General features: G+C 33.7%; 1 protein-coding gene across 1 annotated transcript in view; it reads left to right on the top strand.

The window, feature by feature from the left end:
- Positions 1–8,211: 8,211 nt before the first annotated feature.
- LOC149413773 (endoplasmic reticulum metallopeptidase 1-like) overlaps positions 8,212–19,782 on the top strand; it is a 38,474-nt gene continuing 26,903 nt past the window's right edge. The window contains exons 1-4 of the mRNA XM_089644495.1: positions 8,212–8,403; positions 11,884–12,113; positions 14,389–14,568; positions 19,085–19,241. Of these exons, the coding sequence (XP_089500621.1) occupies positions 11,886–12,113; positions 14,389–14,568; positions 19,085–19,241 (565 nt within the window). The 5' untranslated portion in view covers positions 8,212–8,403; positions 11,884–11,885. The remainder of the gene's footprint in view (positions 8,404–11,883; positions 12,114–14,388; positions 14,569–19,084; positions 19,242–19,782) is intronic.

The following is a 19,782-nucleotide window of genomic DNA, read 5'->3' on the forward strand; positions in this document are numbered from 1 at the left end:
TTAAAAGTGATGTTTTTCGCACACATGCTTCTTTTTGCAGATTTTGATATTGATTTCAATTCAGATCGTGATCCTTAGTAAGATTTTTAAATTTCAGTCCATTCCACTTCATATAACCTGAGAAAACGGCTCTCAAAGTTCGAACCCAAGTCTTTCAATGTCCGTAAAAATGATGATTTTCCCACAAATGCTTCTTTATGCAGATTTTGACATTGATTTGGATTCAGAACGTGCTTTTTAGAAAAATTTCAAAATTTCAGTCCATTCCACTTCATAGAACCTGAGAAAACGGCTCACAAAGTTCGAACCCAAGTCTTTCAATGTCCGTAAAAATGATGATTTTCCCACAAATGCTTCTTTATGCAGATTTTGACATTAATTTGGATTCAGAACGTGCTTTTTAGAAAAATTTCAAAATTTCAGTCCTTTCCACTTCATAGAACCTGAGAAAACGGCTCACAAAGTTCGAACCCAAGTCTTTCAATGTCCGTAAAAATGATGATTTTCCCACAAATGCTTCTTTATCCAGATTTTAATATTGATTTTGATTCAGAACGTGATTCTATGTAAGTTTTAATAATTTCAGTCCATTACAAGCAATAGAACCTGAGAGAGCGGCTCTCAAAGTTCGAACCCAAGTCTTTCAAAGTCCTTAAAAATGATGTTTTCCCCACAAATGCTTCTTTTTGCAGATTTTTTTATTGATTTCTTTTTTTTTTTTTTATAGTGTATACCTCACAAGAGTCCCAACTGCTCCCGTCTGGAGCCACCGAGACTATGGCATCCCCAATTGGGGGATGTTGTGAGGCTGAAGGTAAGTGGGGAAAGGAAAGAGAAAGGTGGGGAAGTACCTGGCTATTCAGATCTAGTCACTAAACACGGCTAAAGCCATTTGGAGCAACGTTTCAATTCTGAATGGTGGTCTTACACCAGGTCGATACTGGTAGTATCTTCCACTCTGGAACGTGCCGCAAATATACTATATATTATTTTAATTAATTTATTGTGAAATGACACAAATTAATCAAATAAAATTTATTTGCGCACGCCGGGTTCGAACCCGCGACCTTCGGAATGGCAGTCCAATGCGTTACCACTGGACTATGCCGGCCGTTCGATTCAGAACGTGATTTTTAGTACGATTTTAAAATTTTATTCCATTACACGCAATAGAACCTGAGAGAACGGCTCTCAAAGTTCGAACCCAAGTCTTTTAAAGTCTTTAATAGTGATGTTTTTCGCACAAATGCTTCTTTTTGCAGATTTTGATATTGATTTCGATTCAGAACGTGATTCTTAGTAAGATTTTAAAATTACAATTCATTCCACGCATAGAACCTGAGAAAACGGCTTTCAATATCGTACCCAAGTCTTGCAATTGTGTCCGTAAGAATGATGATTTTTCCAAAAATTCATCTTTATCTAGATTTCTTTATTGATTTCGATTCAGATTGTTATTCTTTGTAAGTTTTCGAAATTTCAATCAATTCTACGCCATAGAACCTCAGAAAACAGCTATCAAAGTTCGAACCGAAGTCTTTCAAAGTCCTTAAAAATGATGTTTTTCCCACAATTGCTTCTTTATGCAGAATTAGATATTGATTTCGATTCAGAACGTGATTCTAAGTAAGTTTTCGAAATTTCAATCAATTCTACGCCATAGAACCTCAGAAAACAGCTATCAAAGTTCGAACCGAAGTCTTTCAAAGTCCTTAAAAATGATGTTTTTCCCACAATTGCTTCTTTATGCAGAATTAGATATTGATTTCGATTCAGAACGTGATTCTAAGTAAGTTTTCGAAATTTCAATCAATTCTACGCCATAGAACCTGAGAAAACGGCTCACAAAGTTCGAACCCAAGTCTTACAATGTCCGTAAAAATGATGTTTTTCCCACAAATGCTTCTTCATGCAGATTTTGATATTAATTTCGATTCAGAACGTGATTCTTAGTAAGATTTCAAAATTTTAGTCCATTCCATTTCATAGAACCTGAGAAAACGGCTCACAAAGTTCTAACCCAAGTGTTTCAATTGTTTCCGTAAGAATGATGATTTTTCCACAAATGCTTCTTTACGCAGATTTTGATATTGATTTCAATTCAGATCGTGATTCTTAGTAAGATTTTTAAATTTCAGTCCATTCCACTTCATATAACCTGAGAAAACGGCTCTCAAAGTTCGAACCCAAGTCTTTCAATGTCCGTAAAAATGATGATTTTCCCACAAATGCTTCTTTATGCAGATTTTGACATTAATTTGGATTCAGAACGTGCTTTTTAGAATAATTTCAAAATTTCAGTCCTTTCCACTTCATAGAACCTGAGAAAACGGCTCACAAAGTTCGAACCCAAGTCTTTCAATGTCCGTAAAAATGATGATTTTCCCACAAATGCTTCTTTATCCAGATTTTAATATTGATTTTGATTCAGAACGTGATTCTATGTAAGTTTTAATAATTTCAGTCCATTACAAGCAATAGATCCTGAGAGAGCGGCTCTCAAAGTTCGAACCCAAGTCTTTCAAAGTCCTTAAAAATGATGTTTTCCCCACAAATGCTTCTTTTTGCAGATTTTTTTATTGATTTCGATTCAGAACGTGATTTTAAGAACGATTTTAAAATTCGAGTCCATTCTATTTCATAGATCCTGAGAAAACGGCTCACAAAGTTCGAACCCAAGTCTTTCAAAGTCCTTATAAATGATGTTTTTCCCACAAATGCTTCTTCATGCAGATTTTGATATTAATTTCGATTCAGAACGTGATTCTTAGTAAGATTTTAAAATTTTAGTCCATTCTATTTCATAGATCCTGAGAAAACGGCTCACAAAGTTCGAACCCAAGTCTTTTAAAGTCCTTAAAAGTGATGTTTTTCCCACAAATGCTTCTTTATGCAGATTTTGATAATGATTTCGATTCAGAACGTGATTATTAGTAAGATTTTTAAATTTTAGTCCATTCCATTTCATAGAACCTCAGAAATCAGCTCTCAAAGTTCGAACCCAAGTCTTCCAATCCTTTAGAATGGTGATTTTTCTACAAATGCTTCATTTACCAGATTTTGATATTGATTTGGATTCAAAACGTGGTTCTTAGAAACATTTCAAAATTTCAGTCCATTCCACTTCATAGAACCTGAGAAAACGGCTCTCAAAGTTCGAACCCAAGTTTTTCAATTGTTTCCGTAAGAATGATGATTTTTCCACAAATGCTTCTTTATCCAGATTTTGATATTGATTTCGATTTTGAATGTGGTTTTTTGTAAGTTTTAAAAATTTCAGTCCATTACACGCAATAGAACCTGAGAGAACGGCTCTCAAAGTTCTAACCCAAGTCTTTCAAAGTCCTTAAAAATGATGTTTTTCCCACAAATGCTTCTTTATGCAGATTTTGATATTTATTTCGATTCAGAAAGTGATTCTTAGCAAGGTATTAAAATTTTAGTCCATTCTACGCCACAGAACCTGAGAGAACGGTTCTCATAGTTCGAACCCAAGTCTTTCAATGTCCGTAAAAATGATGGTTTTCCCACAAATGCTTCTTTATCCAGATTTTAATATTGATTTTGATTCAGAACGTGATTCTATGTAAGTTTTTAAAATTTCAGTCCATTACTCGCAATAGAACCTGAGAGAACGGCTCTCAAAGTTCTAACCCAAGTCTTTCAAAGTCCTTATAAATGATGTTTTTCCCACAAATGCTTCTTTATGCAGATTTTGATATTGAATTCGATTCAGGAGGTGTTTATATGTAAGTTTTCAAAATTTCAGTCCATTCTTCCCCATAGAACCTGAGAAAACGGCTCTCAAAGTTCTAACCCAATTCTTTCAATTGTGTCCGTAAGAATAAAGATTTTATAGGGTTCGAACTTTGAGAGCCGTTTTCTCAGGTTCTACGCCGCCGAACGTACTGAAATTTTGGAATCGTGAAAAACAAACAACAAAAATGATTGATATTGGTTGTCCAGCAATGTCCACACGCTGTTATTCCATACCTCAGATTTAGCTAATGACACGTGACAAGATATCAGTCAATCATATTATTTACTGATCATGTCTTCCTCAGTAATCCTAATTAACAGCTAATGTCTAGAAGTTGTCTTAAACATACTTTCATCAATTTAAAAGAATTCTGATGTCGGCCATTCAGACCTATTATTATCTTATATTATTTAATACATCACCAAATCAAGCTGTCGGATTAGAAGATTCCAATAATTAAAATACATAATTGAAAGGGTTTTTCGTTAGAAAATTTCCATCAAAGTCCCGATGATTTAATATCTTCGTAAGCTCTTTGATAAGCTGACGAAACGTTAGCTTAGCGCAGCTTAAGCTCAACAACTCGGCATTATTGACAGAACGGCATTAGTGCATTAATGCTGTTCTCAGATAAAAAAGTGGGTGTGTCAAGCCTACGCAAGACAGAAGTGAAACTTCTAGTATTCCTCTCTCTCTATTTTCATTTCATCATCTCTATTTTCTCTCTTAGGTTAGTTTGAAAATTAGAGGTTAAATAATTCAACGACGAAGCATGGATTTGCTTTTTCTAATATTTTCTTATAGATGAATGACGTTCGATTAATGTATAGTTCCAAAAATTTTCAATTTATTCACAAGTATACAATATTACATAAATAACAATATTACAATTAAAAATTACAAAGAAATTACAATGACAATGATGTGTTCATCACCTCTATCTCGTCACTACTCATTTTTAACACTGAAATTCTGTACCAAACCGTATGAACCACAATCAATTACGTATTTCACTCGTATTACACTCACGACGCAGTATACTAACCAAGCAGCTGATGCTTGGCGTGGCGCAGTTCGCTGGTGTCTGAGAGAGAGGAAAGAAGAGAAGAGAGAGAACGTTCGTGAGCGGCTCCCCCACCTCAACAAGCGCATATGGTGAGAGAGGGACAGTGAACGGTGAGCGGTGGTGGGGGTACCCGCATTTTCGTGTCGATCCTGACTCGGTTTTACTCCGTCCCCGAAAATCCATTACGCGCCTAAAGAAGTTTCACTTCAAAAAGTTTTATAAAAATGAATTCTTGTAATACGGTTTTGTTTGAACCTGAAATTATGTTTATACTTGTAAGAAACCAACAGCGAGAGGAGTTTTATTTTTCATTAAACTAATAACTTCTTCTTGACCCTCTTCAGAGAAACGAAGAGAAAAATAGGATGGGGAGAGGATACATACATTATATATTCATTTATTTGTGATCGTACGCATTACTTCATTTTGATAATTCTGTAGATTAATATATTGCTAAAAATGTCGATAAATATATAAACTTCCGATTTTGTTGTACGGGTTAAATCTTCCCCAAAGGAAAAACTTAACCCTTCCACACACTTTTCCACAAATGATCATCTAGTCAATCAACATTATGTAAGTGCATTATATAAGCAAAATAAATACAAAACAATACAAGAACAACACGTCAACTCACCAGAGATCAAATGGGAAAATAATTCACCGACTCCAGATATTTTCATATCAGAGGGTTCGGCTCGGTAGAACTTCTAACAGGGCCTATAAATCCTACTGATCCCTCAGCATAAATATTTAAAAAATCTTTTGTTATCCTACATGTATTTAAAATGACCGACTTTTGCATCTTTATATATACATTTTTTGATAGATCTAATACGCCTAAATTTTTAATTAGAGAGCTAGGTATAATGCCAGTAGCCGAAATAACGAATGATTAAAAATATTATTTATCAATTATTATTATTTATACATAAGAGAAAGATAGGTTGTTCTGACTTGTCCTGACAAATTGCAAGTTCAACACTTATCAGTGTCACAAAGCTTTGAGTGTAATTATCACCTTCTGAGTTACATCACTATGCAGTATTCCTCTTCAAAACTGCATTTGGTAGCTACTAGAATGTTCTGGAACATTGATGCATGCAACCAGCATCGCATAAGAACCTACTAGTAAAACATCGAATGTATGCTACAACTACCTACTCGCTATTTGTCGGTTTATTCTCGAACGATTGTAACTTATGTAAAGCGTAACCAATAAAGAGTTTATGTTTTTATAAAATTGTTTTTAAATAACAGAAAATAATATGTTAGCATGGATTACTTGAGAGCATAAACTATGGAGTTCCTCAAGGATCCTTACTGGGGCCACTCTTATTCCAAATGTACATAAATGATATCTGTCAATTGACTAAATAGCGAAATCCTCTTATACGCAGATGACACTGCGATATTTTAAGAAAGCAAAAGCTGTGAAATTTTATTAGAACAATCTTAAATCGATCTTAATATATTGAAAAACTGGCTTATTAAAAATATCCTAACGATTAATATAAACAGATAGAATTCTTTTGAAATTCTTATGCCACCAGGATATTTGGGAGGCGGGTTTGGGTACCACAGCCCCGGGAACCATTTATTGGATAACAAACACCTCTGTCTTAGGTCACCCCAAGTGTTGCGGCTTCTGCGGCTTCTGCGTAAAAAATATATAAATAGGTAACTGGAATCTAGCTATATATTATGTTGAAATTTTTTTTCGTATATTATTGACTTAATATATTTTATATAACGTTGTCGTAACATCTTTAAAAATAGTGTATTACGTATATTAATATTGTTTTCACTGTGCTGTGTTTTTATGTTTTCTGTCGATAGTTTTCAACCTTTTTAGAATTTGATTTCTTTGACAACGACACATTGATCTTGAAAACAGTTTTCTGTGTTTTAAAAAAAGTTTGTATTTTCTAAAATACTCTTTTTATCTCGAGGTCACAGTCGATTGTTTGGATTACTCTTCTAAATACGGCAATAAAGATTGCCTTATCAATTAATACGACATAAGTATGCTCGTACTAAAATATTATCACCTTATTGTCTGCAAAAATGTGGTTTTTACACATATTTGGTTATTAATATTGTCTCTTCATTGGGTATTATGTTATCATTATAGACTTATTGACGCAACGAGTTAAATAGTTTATTCTTCATCAATTAATAATTGTAATTCTCAACAGTTGGTTATATTTAAATATTCGTAAAAGATTTAAATTTATTTATTTTTAAGTAATCAATACTTTTTAGGTATCAATACTTTTTTAGGTATCAATACCTTTTTAGGTATCAATATTTTTTTAGGTATCAATACCTTTTTAGGTATCTATACTTTTTTAGGTATCAATACCATTTTAGGTATCAATACATTTTTCCATATTATCTTTTTTTATATTTGTTAACTCCGGTTTTTTGAGTACATTATTATTAATAATTTTTTTTGTTTGTTTTTACGACCAGCCGGCCTTTTACATGGATTTTAAAACTGAATATTTCTAATGAGCAATCGAAAATTATACAAAAAAATAGAGCATGAAATAATAGTACAATGATAAACAATATTAGTAAAACATGTAACAGTAACATAAAATAATATAGAATCTAGAACAATACTACATATAAGACAAATCACTAAAGCTACATTACCAACGCTACTCTGATTTGTAGGATGCAACTTGTATATATTACGCTTAATTACATGGAACAACGCACATGGAATCAATAAATATATCAATAGTACCCCCAAACTTGTTGCCCAGGTCATGCATGCAAGAATGTTATATTTTGTCTCTTATTCCTAGTCGGCACATTGATTTTAACGGTTCCATGATAACTCAACACAGTGACAATTCAACAAACCTTTAAAAAGTGATATAAAATCATTAGAAACGATGAAAAAAAATTAAACCTAACCTCACCTACTTAACCCAGTTAATAAAGTTTTTGTTTCATCACTTTCCATGACTTTATATAACTTTTTAAAGATGTGATGAATTATTATTTTGATGATTTATCCGGTCACCGATTTTAACAGTGGCAACTATGGCAGGACTGTCAATTAAGTTGTTAATAACTCTGTGTAACTTATGTAATTACTATTATTGAATTAAAAAAATATATCGTAGATAAGTTGCCATGCGGCATCTTTGCATGACTACTTTAATGAATATTGTTAAATTTCTTATAATATTAATTTTTTATAATAAAGATAAATTATTTGTGTTCCAAGTTTCAACCAAACGCTCTTTTTAAAGCAATGTTCTGCAGCAATGATTTCATTTTTTTGTTTATCTTTTTTATCTTACCACCTCAGCCAAAAAGACAAGTGGACACCAGTTTATAATTGTCTTAAATAGTTAACGACTGTGTTTATTGCGAATATAGTGTGCCTGGTATTGTTTTTGTTATTTACTTAACCCAAACACAAATGATTTATGGTGAGGTTTTTAAAATTATTCAGCCCACTAGTTTAGTAGTGCGCAAGACACAGTGAAAGTAGTTGCACAGAAAAAAAAGTGAGATCAAACGTAAAGGACGAGAAAACCATCTCGTTTCATTCACAGTACGTAATTTGTATTACGATTTTAAATACTTACTTACAGTGGTAAAACTTTCTCTAACGTTTGATTTTTCCTCAAATGTATTTATTGTTATCATGTTTAATTTGTAGAACTCCACTCCACTTTAATTGGAAGTTTTATTTTAATTTTTAATAACATGGCGTAATAAAGGTTTGCTAAATACAAACTCTTCATGTTTATTTTTATAAACATCAACAAAGTTACTGTTAACTAATTTCTTAGTACCATAAGAACTTATTCTGTAATCTTGTTATTATACATTTATTGAACTCCTTTGTACAACACAACTCTCTATGAGCACTTATTTTTTATTATCAATATAAAGTTTTTTTACAGGTGTTTTTGATGTCTGTATCACTAGGATCTACCTGTGTCGAGACAGACGTATTGAATACATAAATTAGTGTTATTATTGGATGCATATAATATTTCATTACATTAAATGACAATGTGAAAATGATAAAAAATAATGAATAAAAATAATAAATGATAAATTTTTTACTCAGCATCTAGTTGGAGTACAAACTTAGGGGTTTTTATAAAAAATTTGATCTTAGATCTGTCTTGGATCTGGCTGATGATCCAAGACTTGATGTCTGTTTTATATTTCAAAAAAAATTGTTCAGTCTAATGGCTAGTGGGAGAGCATTATATAGCCTTGTTGCAAAATATTTAAAATTTCTCTGGCCAAAAGTTGTTTTAGCGAAAGGGATTTGTAAGAGATTAATGTCCTTTGGTTCTAGTATCGCGAGCAGTTTTGTACCTGCTTATATCGTTCATACTTAGTTTATTATGTTATGTATTCACTTAGAGCAACTTACCTAAAACAATGTATACATGTAAAAGTCTTCAGGGCGAGAATAAATAAATATTATTATATAATTTAAAAAGGGTTTGTTCATAAAAAGTTCTCCTGTGTAAATATTACTACGCATGACAGCTGTTTCGCCTTCCGATTGCATTAAATCCCCGCTTACCCAATTTCTACCGATTTATGACAAGTTTCTCGTTAACTCTTTAGGTTTTAAGTTCCAAAAAAATATATGTTATATATGAAAATAATATCTTTACATTTGTTATGCCGAAACGTTAATTATATGATATTCCGTTGATAGAAAAAAATCGCAAAATAAGCTCCGAAAATTATTAAAAACACGTTTTGTTTATTTAATATAGGCCTGAAAAATTCATAGTGTATATTTAAATGCAACTTACAAAACTAACGTTTTCAATTTTAGCGCGCTCCCTCTAACATTCGTATTTACATATCTCCCTTTCAAACCATCTTTTAACGCTTACTACGGGGCCTTAACAAACTGTGGTGAAGCCAATTACAGACGATCCATTATTTTTATAATCGTCTAGCTGAAGTCCTGGCGTCCTTACTTGGGCTTTTTTATAATCAACTAGCTGAAGTCCTGGCGTCCTTACTCGGGCTTTTTATAATCAACTAGCTAAAGTCCTGGCGTTCTTAGTCGGGCTTTTTAAAATCAACTAGCTGAAGTCCTAGCGTCCTTACTCGGGCTTTTTATAATCAACTAGCTGAAGTCCTGGCGTTCTTAGTCCGGCTTTTTATAATCAACTAGCTGAAGTCCTGGCATCTTTACTCGGTCTTTTTTATAATCAACTAGCTGAAGTCCTGGCGTCCATACTCGGGCTTTTTATAATCAACTAGCTGAAGTCCTGGCATCCTTACTCGGTCTTTGTATAATCAACTAGCTGAAGTCCTGACGTCCTTACTCGGACTTTTTATAATCAACTAGCTGAAGTCCTGGCGTCCTTACCTGGGCTTTGTATAATCAACTAGCTGAAGTCCTGACGTCCTTACTCGGGCTTTTTATAATCAACTAGCTGAAGTCCTGGCGTCCTTACTCGGGCTTTTTATAATCAACTAGCTGAAGTCCTAGCGTCCTTACTCGGGCTTTTTATAATCAACTAGCTGAAGTCCTGGCGTCCTTACTCGGGCCTTTTATAATCAACATGCTGAAGTCCTGGCGTCCTTACTCGGGCTTTTTATAATCAACAAGCTGAAGTCCTGGCGTCCTTACTCGGGCTTTATGCAGTTTTTCGAAATATCATGTAGACTGCTTCTTGTTTTGAAGGTTAAGTGTGCAAAAAATCATCAATCTCTGAATAAAACTGTAGATTTGTACATCATCATAAAATCCACGCCTCCCGCCACAGACTCTATTATTTATATAAATAGATAGATTGATGCCGATGGTGAAATTATCAATGTTATTATACCGTATGAGTGTTCTAATAATACCTTTGTCATCTTTAGGATGTTTCGTGGACGTTCTTTCAAAGAAATAAAGGAAACGAGGTTTCAGAGAGGAAAAACGTATGAGGGGTGGGTAGGAATCTGGTCATCGGTGTTTCATAAAAAAATGTCTGGTAATATAGTACAATTTACAAAAAATCACAAACATGGAATCAGTTGACGCACGGCGAAAATTTTGCGTCAGCACACGACGCGACGGCGGGTTTATGGTTCAGTCAATATATACAGGGTTTTCTAATAAGAGGTGTTATTTTGAATAGCCGGCTATTTCGGTAGATACTTTTGAAGATGTCATTTTTTGACATTTGACAAGTAAAAACTAAGTCATTAATAAAAATGGAACGATACACTTCAACAAGGCATTGAAATTATTAAAATTCACTTGAATGAATCAAATGCAAATCATCTTGAGTGATGAGGCCCATTTCCACCTCGGTGGCTTCGTCAACAAGCAAAATTGTCGCATCTGGGGCTCGGAAAACCCAAGAGTTATTGTTGAAAAACCTCTTTATCCTCAACGTGCGACTGTTTGGTGCGGTTTATGGTCCGGCGGAGTCATTCGACCTTACTTTTTTAAAATGAGGCTGGAGCAACAGTTACGGTGAATGCATTGCGCTATCGAGAGATGATTAATGATTTTTTATGGCCGAAATTGGATGGTATTGATCTAGACAACGTTTGCTTTCACCAAAATGGCGCTACGTGTTACACAAGCAACGAAACCATTGATCTTTTACGATTGAAGATCAAAATAACACCTCTTATTGGAAAACCATGTAGTTTAACACAAAGTTGCTCTCCACGTCTGTCTATTTGTGCACTTAATTCTTCTCAAATACCCAACAAATTTTGATAAGGTTTTCACTATCCTTTAGAGAATTTTTCCTGAAAGGTTTATATTCATAATACATGCAAATTATATTTTTAGAAAGTAGAGAAAAATCGGTATTTTGTAATCAAGGCGTAAAAAAATATTTTCGGGCGCTTACATTGCTAATGATGCCTAAACCTTATGAGATACATCAAAATAATGTACTATGCGATTTTATTTGAAAAGGAATCATAACCTCAAAACTTTATCCGAAATCATTTATATGTCCTCTAACAATGCCGGGGACACATCAACTAGTATGTCAATAAAAATAACACGCTTTTAAACTAGCTTAATTTTCAGCAGAGATGTCCCATAGTCGTGGCTCGGATGTGGCTATGAACGAACTAGGGATGGAGCCGGTTCCCTTCAGCGACAAGGCGCGGCCAGAGAAGAAGAGGAGAGCAGTCCAGCACAGCATCCACTCCATCTCCTGGAGGTGGCCCGTGTTCATACTGCTGGGAGGATGTTTGGCCTTCTACATTGTGCACGTCATCGACCACACTCTGCCAACTGGAGTCACTGAAGAAGAAGCGGTAAATTTATTCATGTTACTTAACGTTACGTACAACACAATACCTACTCTAATATAAATTCGGAATCTTAACGACGTAAGTAAAGAAGACGTGTACACAACAATTCGGCGCGTGGCCCCGGCATACTGTACGAACCTACGGTCGAATTTGACTCAGCAGGACTAGAAAATGGATATTTCCGAGGGGTGTATTTTAAATCATTCTGATAAACGAATTAATAAAACTTCAGATATTTTAGACTGAGTACCTCGGGAAGTTACTATTTATCGCCTAAAAAAATAAAATCTGGTGCTTATCGTTAAAATGTTATAGTTGAAAAGCATTTTACAAAAATTTTATTTTATTTTGAGTATGTTGAATTTAGGCCAGGCGGCGAGACTGTTTGACTGTTTGATAATTAACCATAGACAACAGATTTGCAGCGTTTGTTTGATTTTTATAAAAATATACAGTTTTATTCCGACATTGATACAATTTTGCACACTTGATCTTCAAAACAAGAGAAAGGTCGCTGACTATGTCTGATTTCGAAAAACTCTGTGTGAAACCCGAGCAACGCCGGGACTGCTCCTAGTAAATCATTAAACATAAAAAATTGGAGGATGAAAACATTTAAAAATACTACAAATCTAAAGTAAATCATTTTTCTTTCCGATTTTATGTCCGGGTTAAATCTTCCCCATAGGAAAAACTAAACCCTTCCACACACTTTTCCACAAATGATCATCCAGTCAATCAGCATTATGCAAGTGCATTATATTAGCAAAATAAATACAAAACAATACAATAACAACACGTCAACTCACCAGAGATCAAATGGGAAAATAATTCACCGACTCCAGATATTTTCATATCAGAGGGTTCGGCTCGGTAGAACTCCTAAAAGGGCCTATAAATCCTACTGATCCCTCAACATAAATATTTGAAACATCTATCCTACATGTATTTAAAATGACTGATTTTTGCAGTTTTATATATAAATTTTTAATGAGAGAGCTAGGTATAATGCCAGTAGCCGAAATAACAAATGGTATAATTTTTATAGTCTGAGAATGCCAAAGTCTTTTTATTTCGTTTCCTAAATCGGTGTATTTTCTTATTTTTTCACTAACAGATTTTTGAATGTTACAGGAATTTGGAATAGCGACATCAATGATATAAGTTATTTTTTTTAAATTTTGTCATGTAAAACTATATCGGGTCTATTATGACTAATCGTTCGGTCTGTTAGTATAGTTTTATCATAATATATTTTATAAAATTCGTTTTCTAAAAATGAATTTGGTTCGTATTCATAATATGGTATTATATTACGGCAGTCAATCAAGTTATGTTTAATTACCAAACTTTGTTGAATTATTTTTAAAACTTGATTGTGCCTAAATGTATACTCGGACCGTGCCAATACAGAACATCCCGACATAATATGTTCTATAGTTTCCGAAAAAGCCAAACATTTTCTACATAAATCATCAATTTGATTTGTATCTTTGATTTTCTTATATGCTTCCTATAATTTTTAGTATTAATGACTCTATCCTGAATGAAAAGCATAAATTCTTCTATTTCTGCGCTCAACTCTCCAATACTCAACCATTTATTTGACGAATGTTTGTCAACATACGTTTGGTTGAGATAATTGAAGTGTTTTGCGTGTAAAATTTTATTTGACCAGGAATCTAATAATTCCTGGTTGGGATTTATAAAAATGTTGGCATTCTCATCGTATAAATTTAAAGGTGTAATAATTCTATCTGCCTTGCAAATTAATTTTGTGCATTTTGAGCTATGAGCTTTCTTATGGAAAAAAGTTCTTAGCATTTCTACCTTATTATTTTCATCAAAGTTATTTTGACTATACCTCTACCTCCTAAATTTATAGGTAAATTAATTCGTTCTATAGCTGAATTTGGATGATGGCAATTAAACTTTGTTAGCGTAGTTCTAATTAATCGTTCTAAGTTAACTAAATCTGTATTGGACAATTTAATTATGCCAAATGAGTACGTTAATAGAGGTATTGCCCAAGTATTTATTGTTTTTACTAAATTTTATTTATGTTATTATTAAGTTATTAAACAGCATTTTAGTTTTTACTCTTGTGACAGCTGTTTCGGCGTTTAATGCCTTTATCAACGTTTCATAATAACATTATTTAATTCGATTTACTTTAAATATATAAAATAAATTTAATTCTTCGAAATAAACAACAACAAAAACTAATTATATTATTGATCTTACTACTTATAATTTTCTCTATAATTGTATGTTTCAGTTGGCCAACCCACAATTATTCAGCGGTGTGAGGTCTCGGAACACCCTCCGCAGCCTGACCAGCCTGGGCCCGAGGGTGGTGGGAACGGACCAGAACAGGATATATGCGCCAGCCATCCTGATGGAGGAGCTGAGGTTAGCCAAGCTGCAGGCGCACAGCTCCCAGTCGCTGCTATTCGAGGTACACTATAATGACTTTAGTCACATCAACACTAATAACAGGGCTGACCAGCCTAGGCTCGAGGGTGGTGGGCACCTACCAGAACAAGGTCCTGGCACTAGCCATCCTGCAAGACGAGCTGAGGTTAGCCATGTAGGCGCAAAGCTCCCAGTCGCTGCTGTACGAGGTACATTATAATGACTTTAGTAACATCAACACTTATAACAGGGCTGACCAGCCAAAGCCCGAGAGTGATGGGCACCAACCAAATTTCTTCTGAAAGAAATTTATTACTTTTTTTATTATTTGTTATTAAAAGAAATTGTTTGATTCTTTCAATGATTTTGGATATCTGATAGAATTATTATCTTCTAGTATTATTTCTCAATGATTGTGCATTTTAGAATTGTTCTCAGAAAAATAAAAAATTCCAAACCTCACATAATATTACAAAAACAAACGTGTTTATAAAATTTACCCAGCCAAAATTTTCCAATTCTTACGAATAATTTTTTTCTGAAAAACCTAATTTCCCTACATGGAAAATTGCTAAACTTCACATGATTTCAAAAAGATATATACATTTCCCAACCAATTTTCCGACCAATTTTTCCAAAATAAAGTTTTTCAATATCAAACATTTCCCAACATGAAAAATTAGTACCAAACGTCGACTCAAAAACAAAAAGATTTTTTTTTTTATAGTGAATACCTCACAAGAGTCCCAACTGCTCCCGTCTGGAGCCCGTGAGACTATTGCATCCCCAATTGGGGGATGTTGTGAGGCTGAAGGTAAGTGGGGAAGGGAAAGAGGAAGGTGGGGAAGTACCTGGCTATTCAGATCTAGTCACTAAACACGGCTAAAGCCATATGGAGCAACGTTTCAATTCTGAATGGTGGTCTTACACCAGGGCGATACTGGTAGTATCCTCCACTCTGGAACGTGCCGCAAATATACTATATATTATTTTAATTAATTAATTGTGAAATAACACAAATTAATCAAATAAAATTTATTTGCGCACGCCGGGTTCGAACCCGCGACCTTCGGAATGGCAGTCCAATGCTTTACCACTGGACTATGCCGGCCGATAAATTTCTAACCAAACTACTCGTATAATAACCAAATATAACTAATGAACCAAACTTCATGTACGATGATAGTCCTGTCACGTTTTTTTATGTCCCAGTGACTTTGTTACCACTACATCGCACGATATTATTTTTTCCAAGGATCCGGCTACTTTTGGAATCAGTTCCTTTTAGATTTTATAGAATTCTAAAATTTGAGCTGTGCCTACGAACAAAAAAATGGTATATTATTTTATATTTCAATGGTAATCTTGAAATTTTAGAGCTCTAAAAACGATTTGGTTTAAAATAAGAATAAGTTTAGGGGGGAGTAACCCAATTTTTGCACACTTTCTAATAATTGCTGTCGTACAAAGGGACACAACTCTGCAATCAGAAATTTTACTTTTCTGTGCGAAGCTAATCAAAAAGCCGCCAGTAGATCCTAGCAGGCTAGTATTTAAAATTGTACTACGGATTTAATAGACATGTAGGGTTTTCAATAAGAGGTGTTATTTTAAATAGCCCGCTATTTCGGTAGATGTTACTTTTGAAGCTGTTATTTTTTGACATTTGACAAGTATAAACTACGCCATTAATAAAAATGGAACAATACACGCTTCAACAACGCATTGAAATTATTAAAATTCACTTGAGTGAATCAAATGCAAATCATCTTGAGTGTTGAGGCCCATTTCCACCTCGGTGGCTTCGTCAACAAGCAAAATTGTCGCGTTTGGGGCTTGGAAAACCCAAGAGTTATTGTTGAAAAGCCTCTTTGTCCTCAATGTGTGACTGTTTGGTGCGGTTTGGGGTCCGGCGGAGTCATTGGACTTTACTTTTTCTAAAATGAGGCTGGAGCAACAGTTATGATGAATGGATTGCGCTATCGAGAGATGATTAATGATTTTTTATGACCGAAATTGGATGGTATTGATCTGGACAACGTTTATTTTCAACAAAATGGCGCTACGTGCCACACAAACAACGAAACTATTGATCTTTTACGATTGAATATCAAAATAATACCTCTTATTGGAAAACCCTGTAATACACATATATCGTACGTATGCGTCCGGTCAATCCTATCAAGGTGGTAGCCGTGTTTGATGGTACCTTTTTATTTGGAATTGGAATATCAAATGTTCACAGAACTACTAAAATTCCCCGGATTAAGGTTGTCATTAATTTTAAAAATACATAACACAAACAGTCGGTAGAGTAGAGAGATTATCCGCAAAGCTATTAAATCCGTAATCCAAGAATGTTATCAATCGCACCATAAAACTTACATAAGACTGACGAATTTTGTATAATGTCTTATCGGCGCCATCAAAAAAGATCGAAACATACCTACTTTTTACGACCGCAATGACATTGGTGAATTGAGAACCAGTACTCAAATTTTCGCCACTATGCCTCGGTCTCTTCGAGACAAGGCTTTGCGAAGATTACTCTCAATGAAACGGAAAAATACAAAAGGCATAAAATAAAATGTCAAAAAACATGTGTAACCCAAATTAACTAAACTAGAGTAATTCGATGTTTTGTAATCAAGTCGTAAAAAAATATTTTTCGGGCGCTTACATTACTAACGCTAGCTAAACCTTATGAGATACATCCAAATAAAATAGTACGGAAGAATGTATCTACAGAAAAGGCTGTAGTGGTAAACGCCAGGTCAGCTAGTGGTAAAAATTAGACAGGTTTTAATATTAATTAAGGCGATGCCATACGTAGTAATTCAAAATCATGTGCTTTTGGTTTGAAAATTTGGTCGCCTAGAAATGTTTCAGATGCTTTAATTAAATACTGCGAGTAGAATACATCTTGGCCTTTGAAATGATCGAGTGTTTTTAAGATAAGTCGTTTTATAAACCCAGAAAAAAATAGTGTAAAGGCTTATGAAAACTGCTTTAAAGTTAAAAATCTCGTACTTACGAACCCATTTTCGGTTATGATTTTATTGTATAATGTGGCAAATTAAATTATTTATAAAATGATCGAAATTTTTTTAAATATTTATGCCTGAACATCCACAAAATAAAATAAAAGGCACTTTTTGGCCATGTTTTTTTCTTGCATAAATCAAAACAGGCGGATGGTGTTAAGCGGGAATTTAAACCTTATCGCCATCTACGTAAGGGGTGTTATTGATAACGGCTCAATTTAAAATATTACACGACTTAGTGCATCGCCTTAAGCTCAATAAAGACGGAGAAAAATGAGTATGGTTGTTTTATTAAAATCCTGTTAAAAACGTGATGGTAAGACATTACCTAATAAAATATTAGTCCATCCAGAATATATCGTAACACGAGTTCGTGCATCTGATAAATATAATGAAATTTTTATGAACACGTGTTCCGACATCCTCATAACACGTGTGTCTAACTGATAGATTGTTAGAAAATCTGTCAATTCATTCGTTAAAGGCCTGCAGACCCGTTTTTAACAGGAATACAAATAATTTGATCAGATAAAAGTTTACTCTGTGAAGAATGTATTAACCAACACAAAAAATCACTTACGAAAATAATAATTCTTTTTTTTTGTGTCCTTAAGTCATAGTTGTCATTTATTGGTAACCATAAGATGACGTTATGTTATGTTTTTTTTAAATTTTATTTATTTATTTAATATTTGTATGTTTTTTACAATAAATATACAATTTATACATATTATACAGCGCCCTTGAGGTGTTTTTGCACAAAAACGGCGCTATATAAGTCATTATTATTATTATTATTACAAAGGTAAATAATAATAGCTTTTCCTCACCATAAAGAGACGAGGCTCTTGTGTTTGGTGAGTGAATCCTAGCTCAATTATATGGAATTATGTAAGTAAGTAAATAATATATTTGCAAAACCAAAGGGATAAGTAAGAAATAGGCAAGATTTATCAATAATACAGTTTCAAGATTTGAAGGAAATAATAATAAGAGTAAGAAATGGACTTTTATAGTAGTTTTAGGTAATTTTTTAATTTTATTTTAAATTCCTGAATATCTTCAATATTTTTTAGATATAATGGAAGGATGTTAAAATATGTTATACCTAGATAGAGATAGGTATTTTGTGTGTGCTTTGTATTAAGTTTTGGGATTTTGATATCTTGCTGCTGAATTGAATTGTAATTTATTTAACTGTATTTCTTTATAAATTTGTAGAATTGAATATTTTTTTATATATATTGTCTATTGTGGGTACATTGAATATTAAAAAGAGAATCTCAGTAGAAAATTTGGATGGTTTTTTCAATATTACTTTAATTATCAATCTTTGAACTATTTTAAGTGGATTTAATATATTGTTATAAGTTCCTCCCCAGCCAATAATACCATATTGTAATATAGATTGTACAATTGCATAGTACACTCTTTTTAGGTTTAATTAATTAATGTAATTCATGATCTTTTGTTGTGCCCTTGCATGTCCGTGTTGGTAAAATATATTATTTTCAGGTTCAAAAGGGTAGCGGAGCCTACAACCTTGAATACAAGCCGCCGTTCACCAATATATATGAAAACATCCAGAATGTAATTGCTAAAATAGAAGGGTCCGACCCGTCGCACAGCATCCTCCTCAACTCTCACTACGATACTATACCAACAAGCGATGGTAAGGTTCACTTTTAATATTATAAAACTTGCCTTACTTTGACCATTGATTCTTGACATTATTTTGAGTAAAGGTTTTTAACTTCCACATGTCTTCACTGGGCACTCAGTCTAGTAACCGACCAACCCCTCACCCCGATCCTAACTGTACAATACTTACTGATTTATCATGTTTTAAGTTGAAAAAAAAACATTAAAAAGTCATCGGATTCCAAAATTTCATTTACATCTTTTTACTCCAAATAATATCAAAAATCACTGGTTAAAATAAGTCAAGCACGTCTTGTAACACACTGTATACAGAACCAAAGTCCCTGCTGAGCTCAAGACCGATAGGGAGAAGGAACCTGGGAAGGCCAAGGTTAAGATGGAGCAATCAGAGTCTCCATCTTCGTGTCACCTGTTTCTGTACTTCATCACCTGTTCCTGTACTTCATTTTATTTAACTTAATTTAAATTTATTTTTGTAATATTTATATTTTTTTGTAATGCCTGCATCAACTGTAAAGCGGCCGCTACACTACTCGCTTCGACGCTTCGAC

Source organism: Hesperophylax consimilis, chromosome 21 (genome assembly GCF_061612785.1).
Source record: "Hesperophylax consimilis isolate HC1 chromosome 21, BYU_Hcon_1.0, whole genome shotgun sequence".
NCBI classification, from domain to species: Eukaryota; Metazoa; Arthropoda; class Insecta; order Trichoptera; family Limnephilidae; genus Hesperophylax; species Hesperophylax consimilis.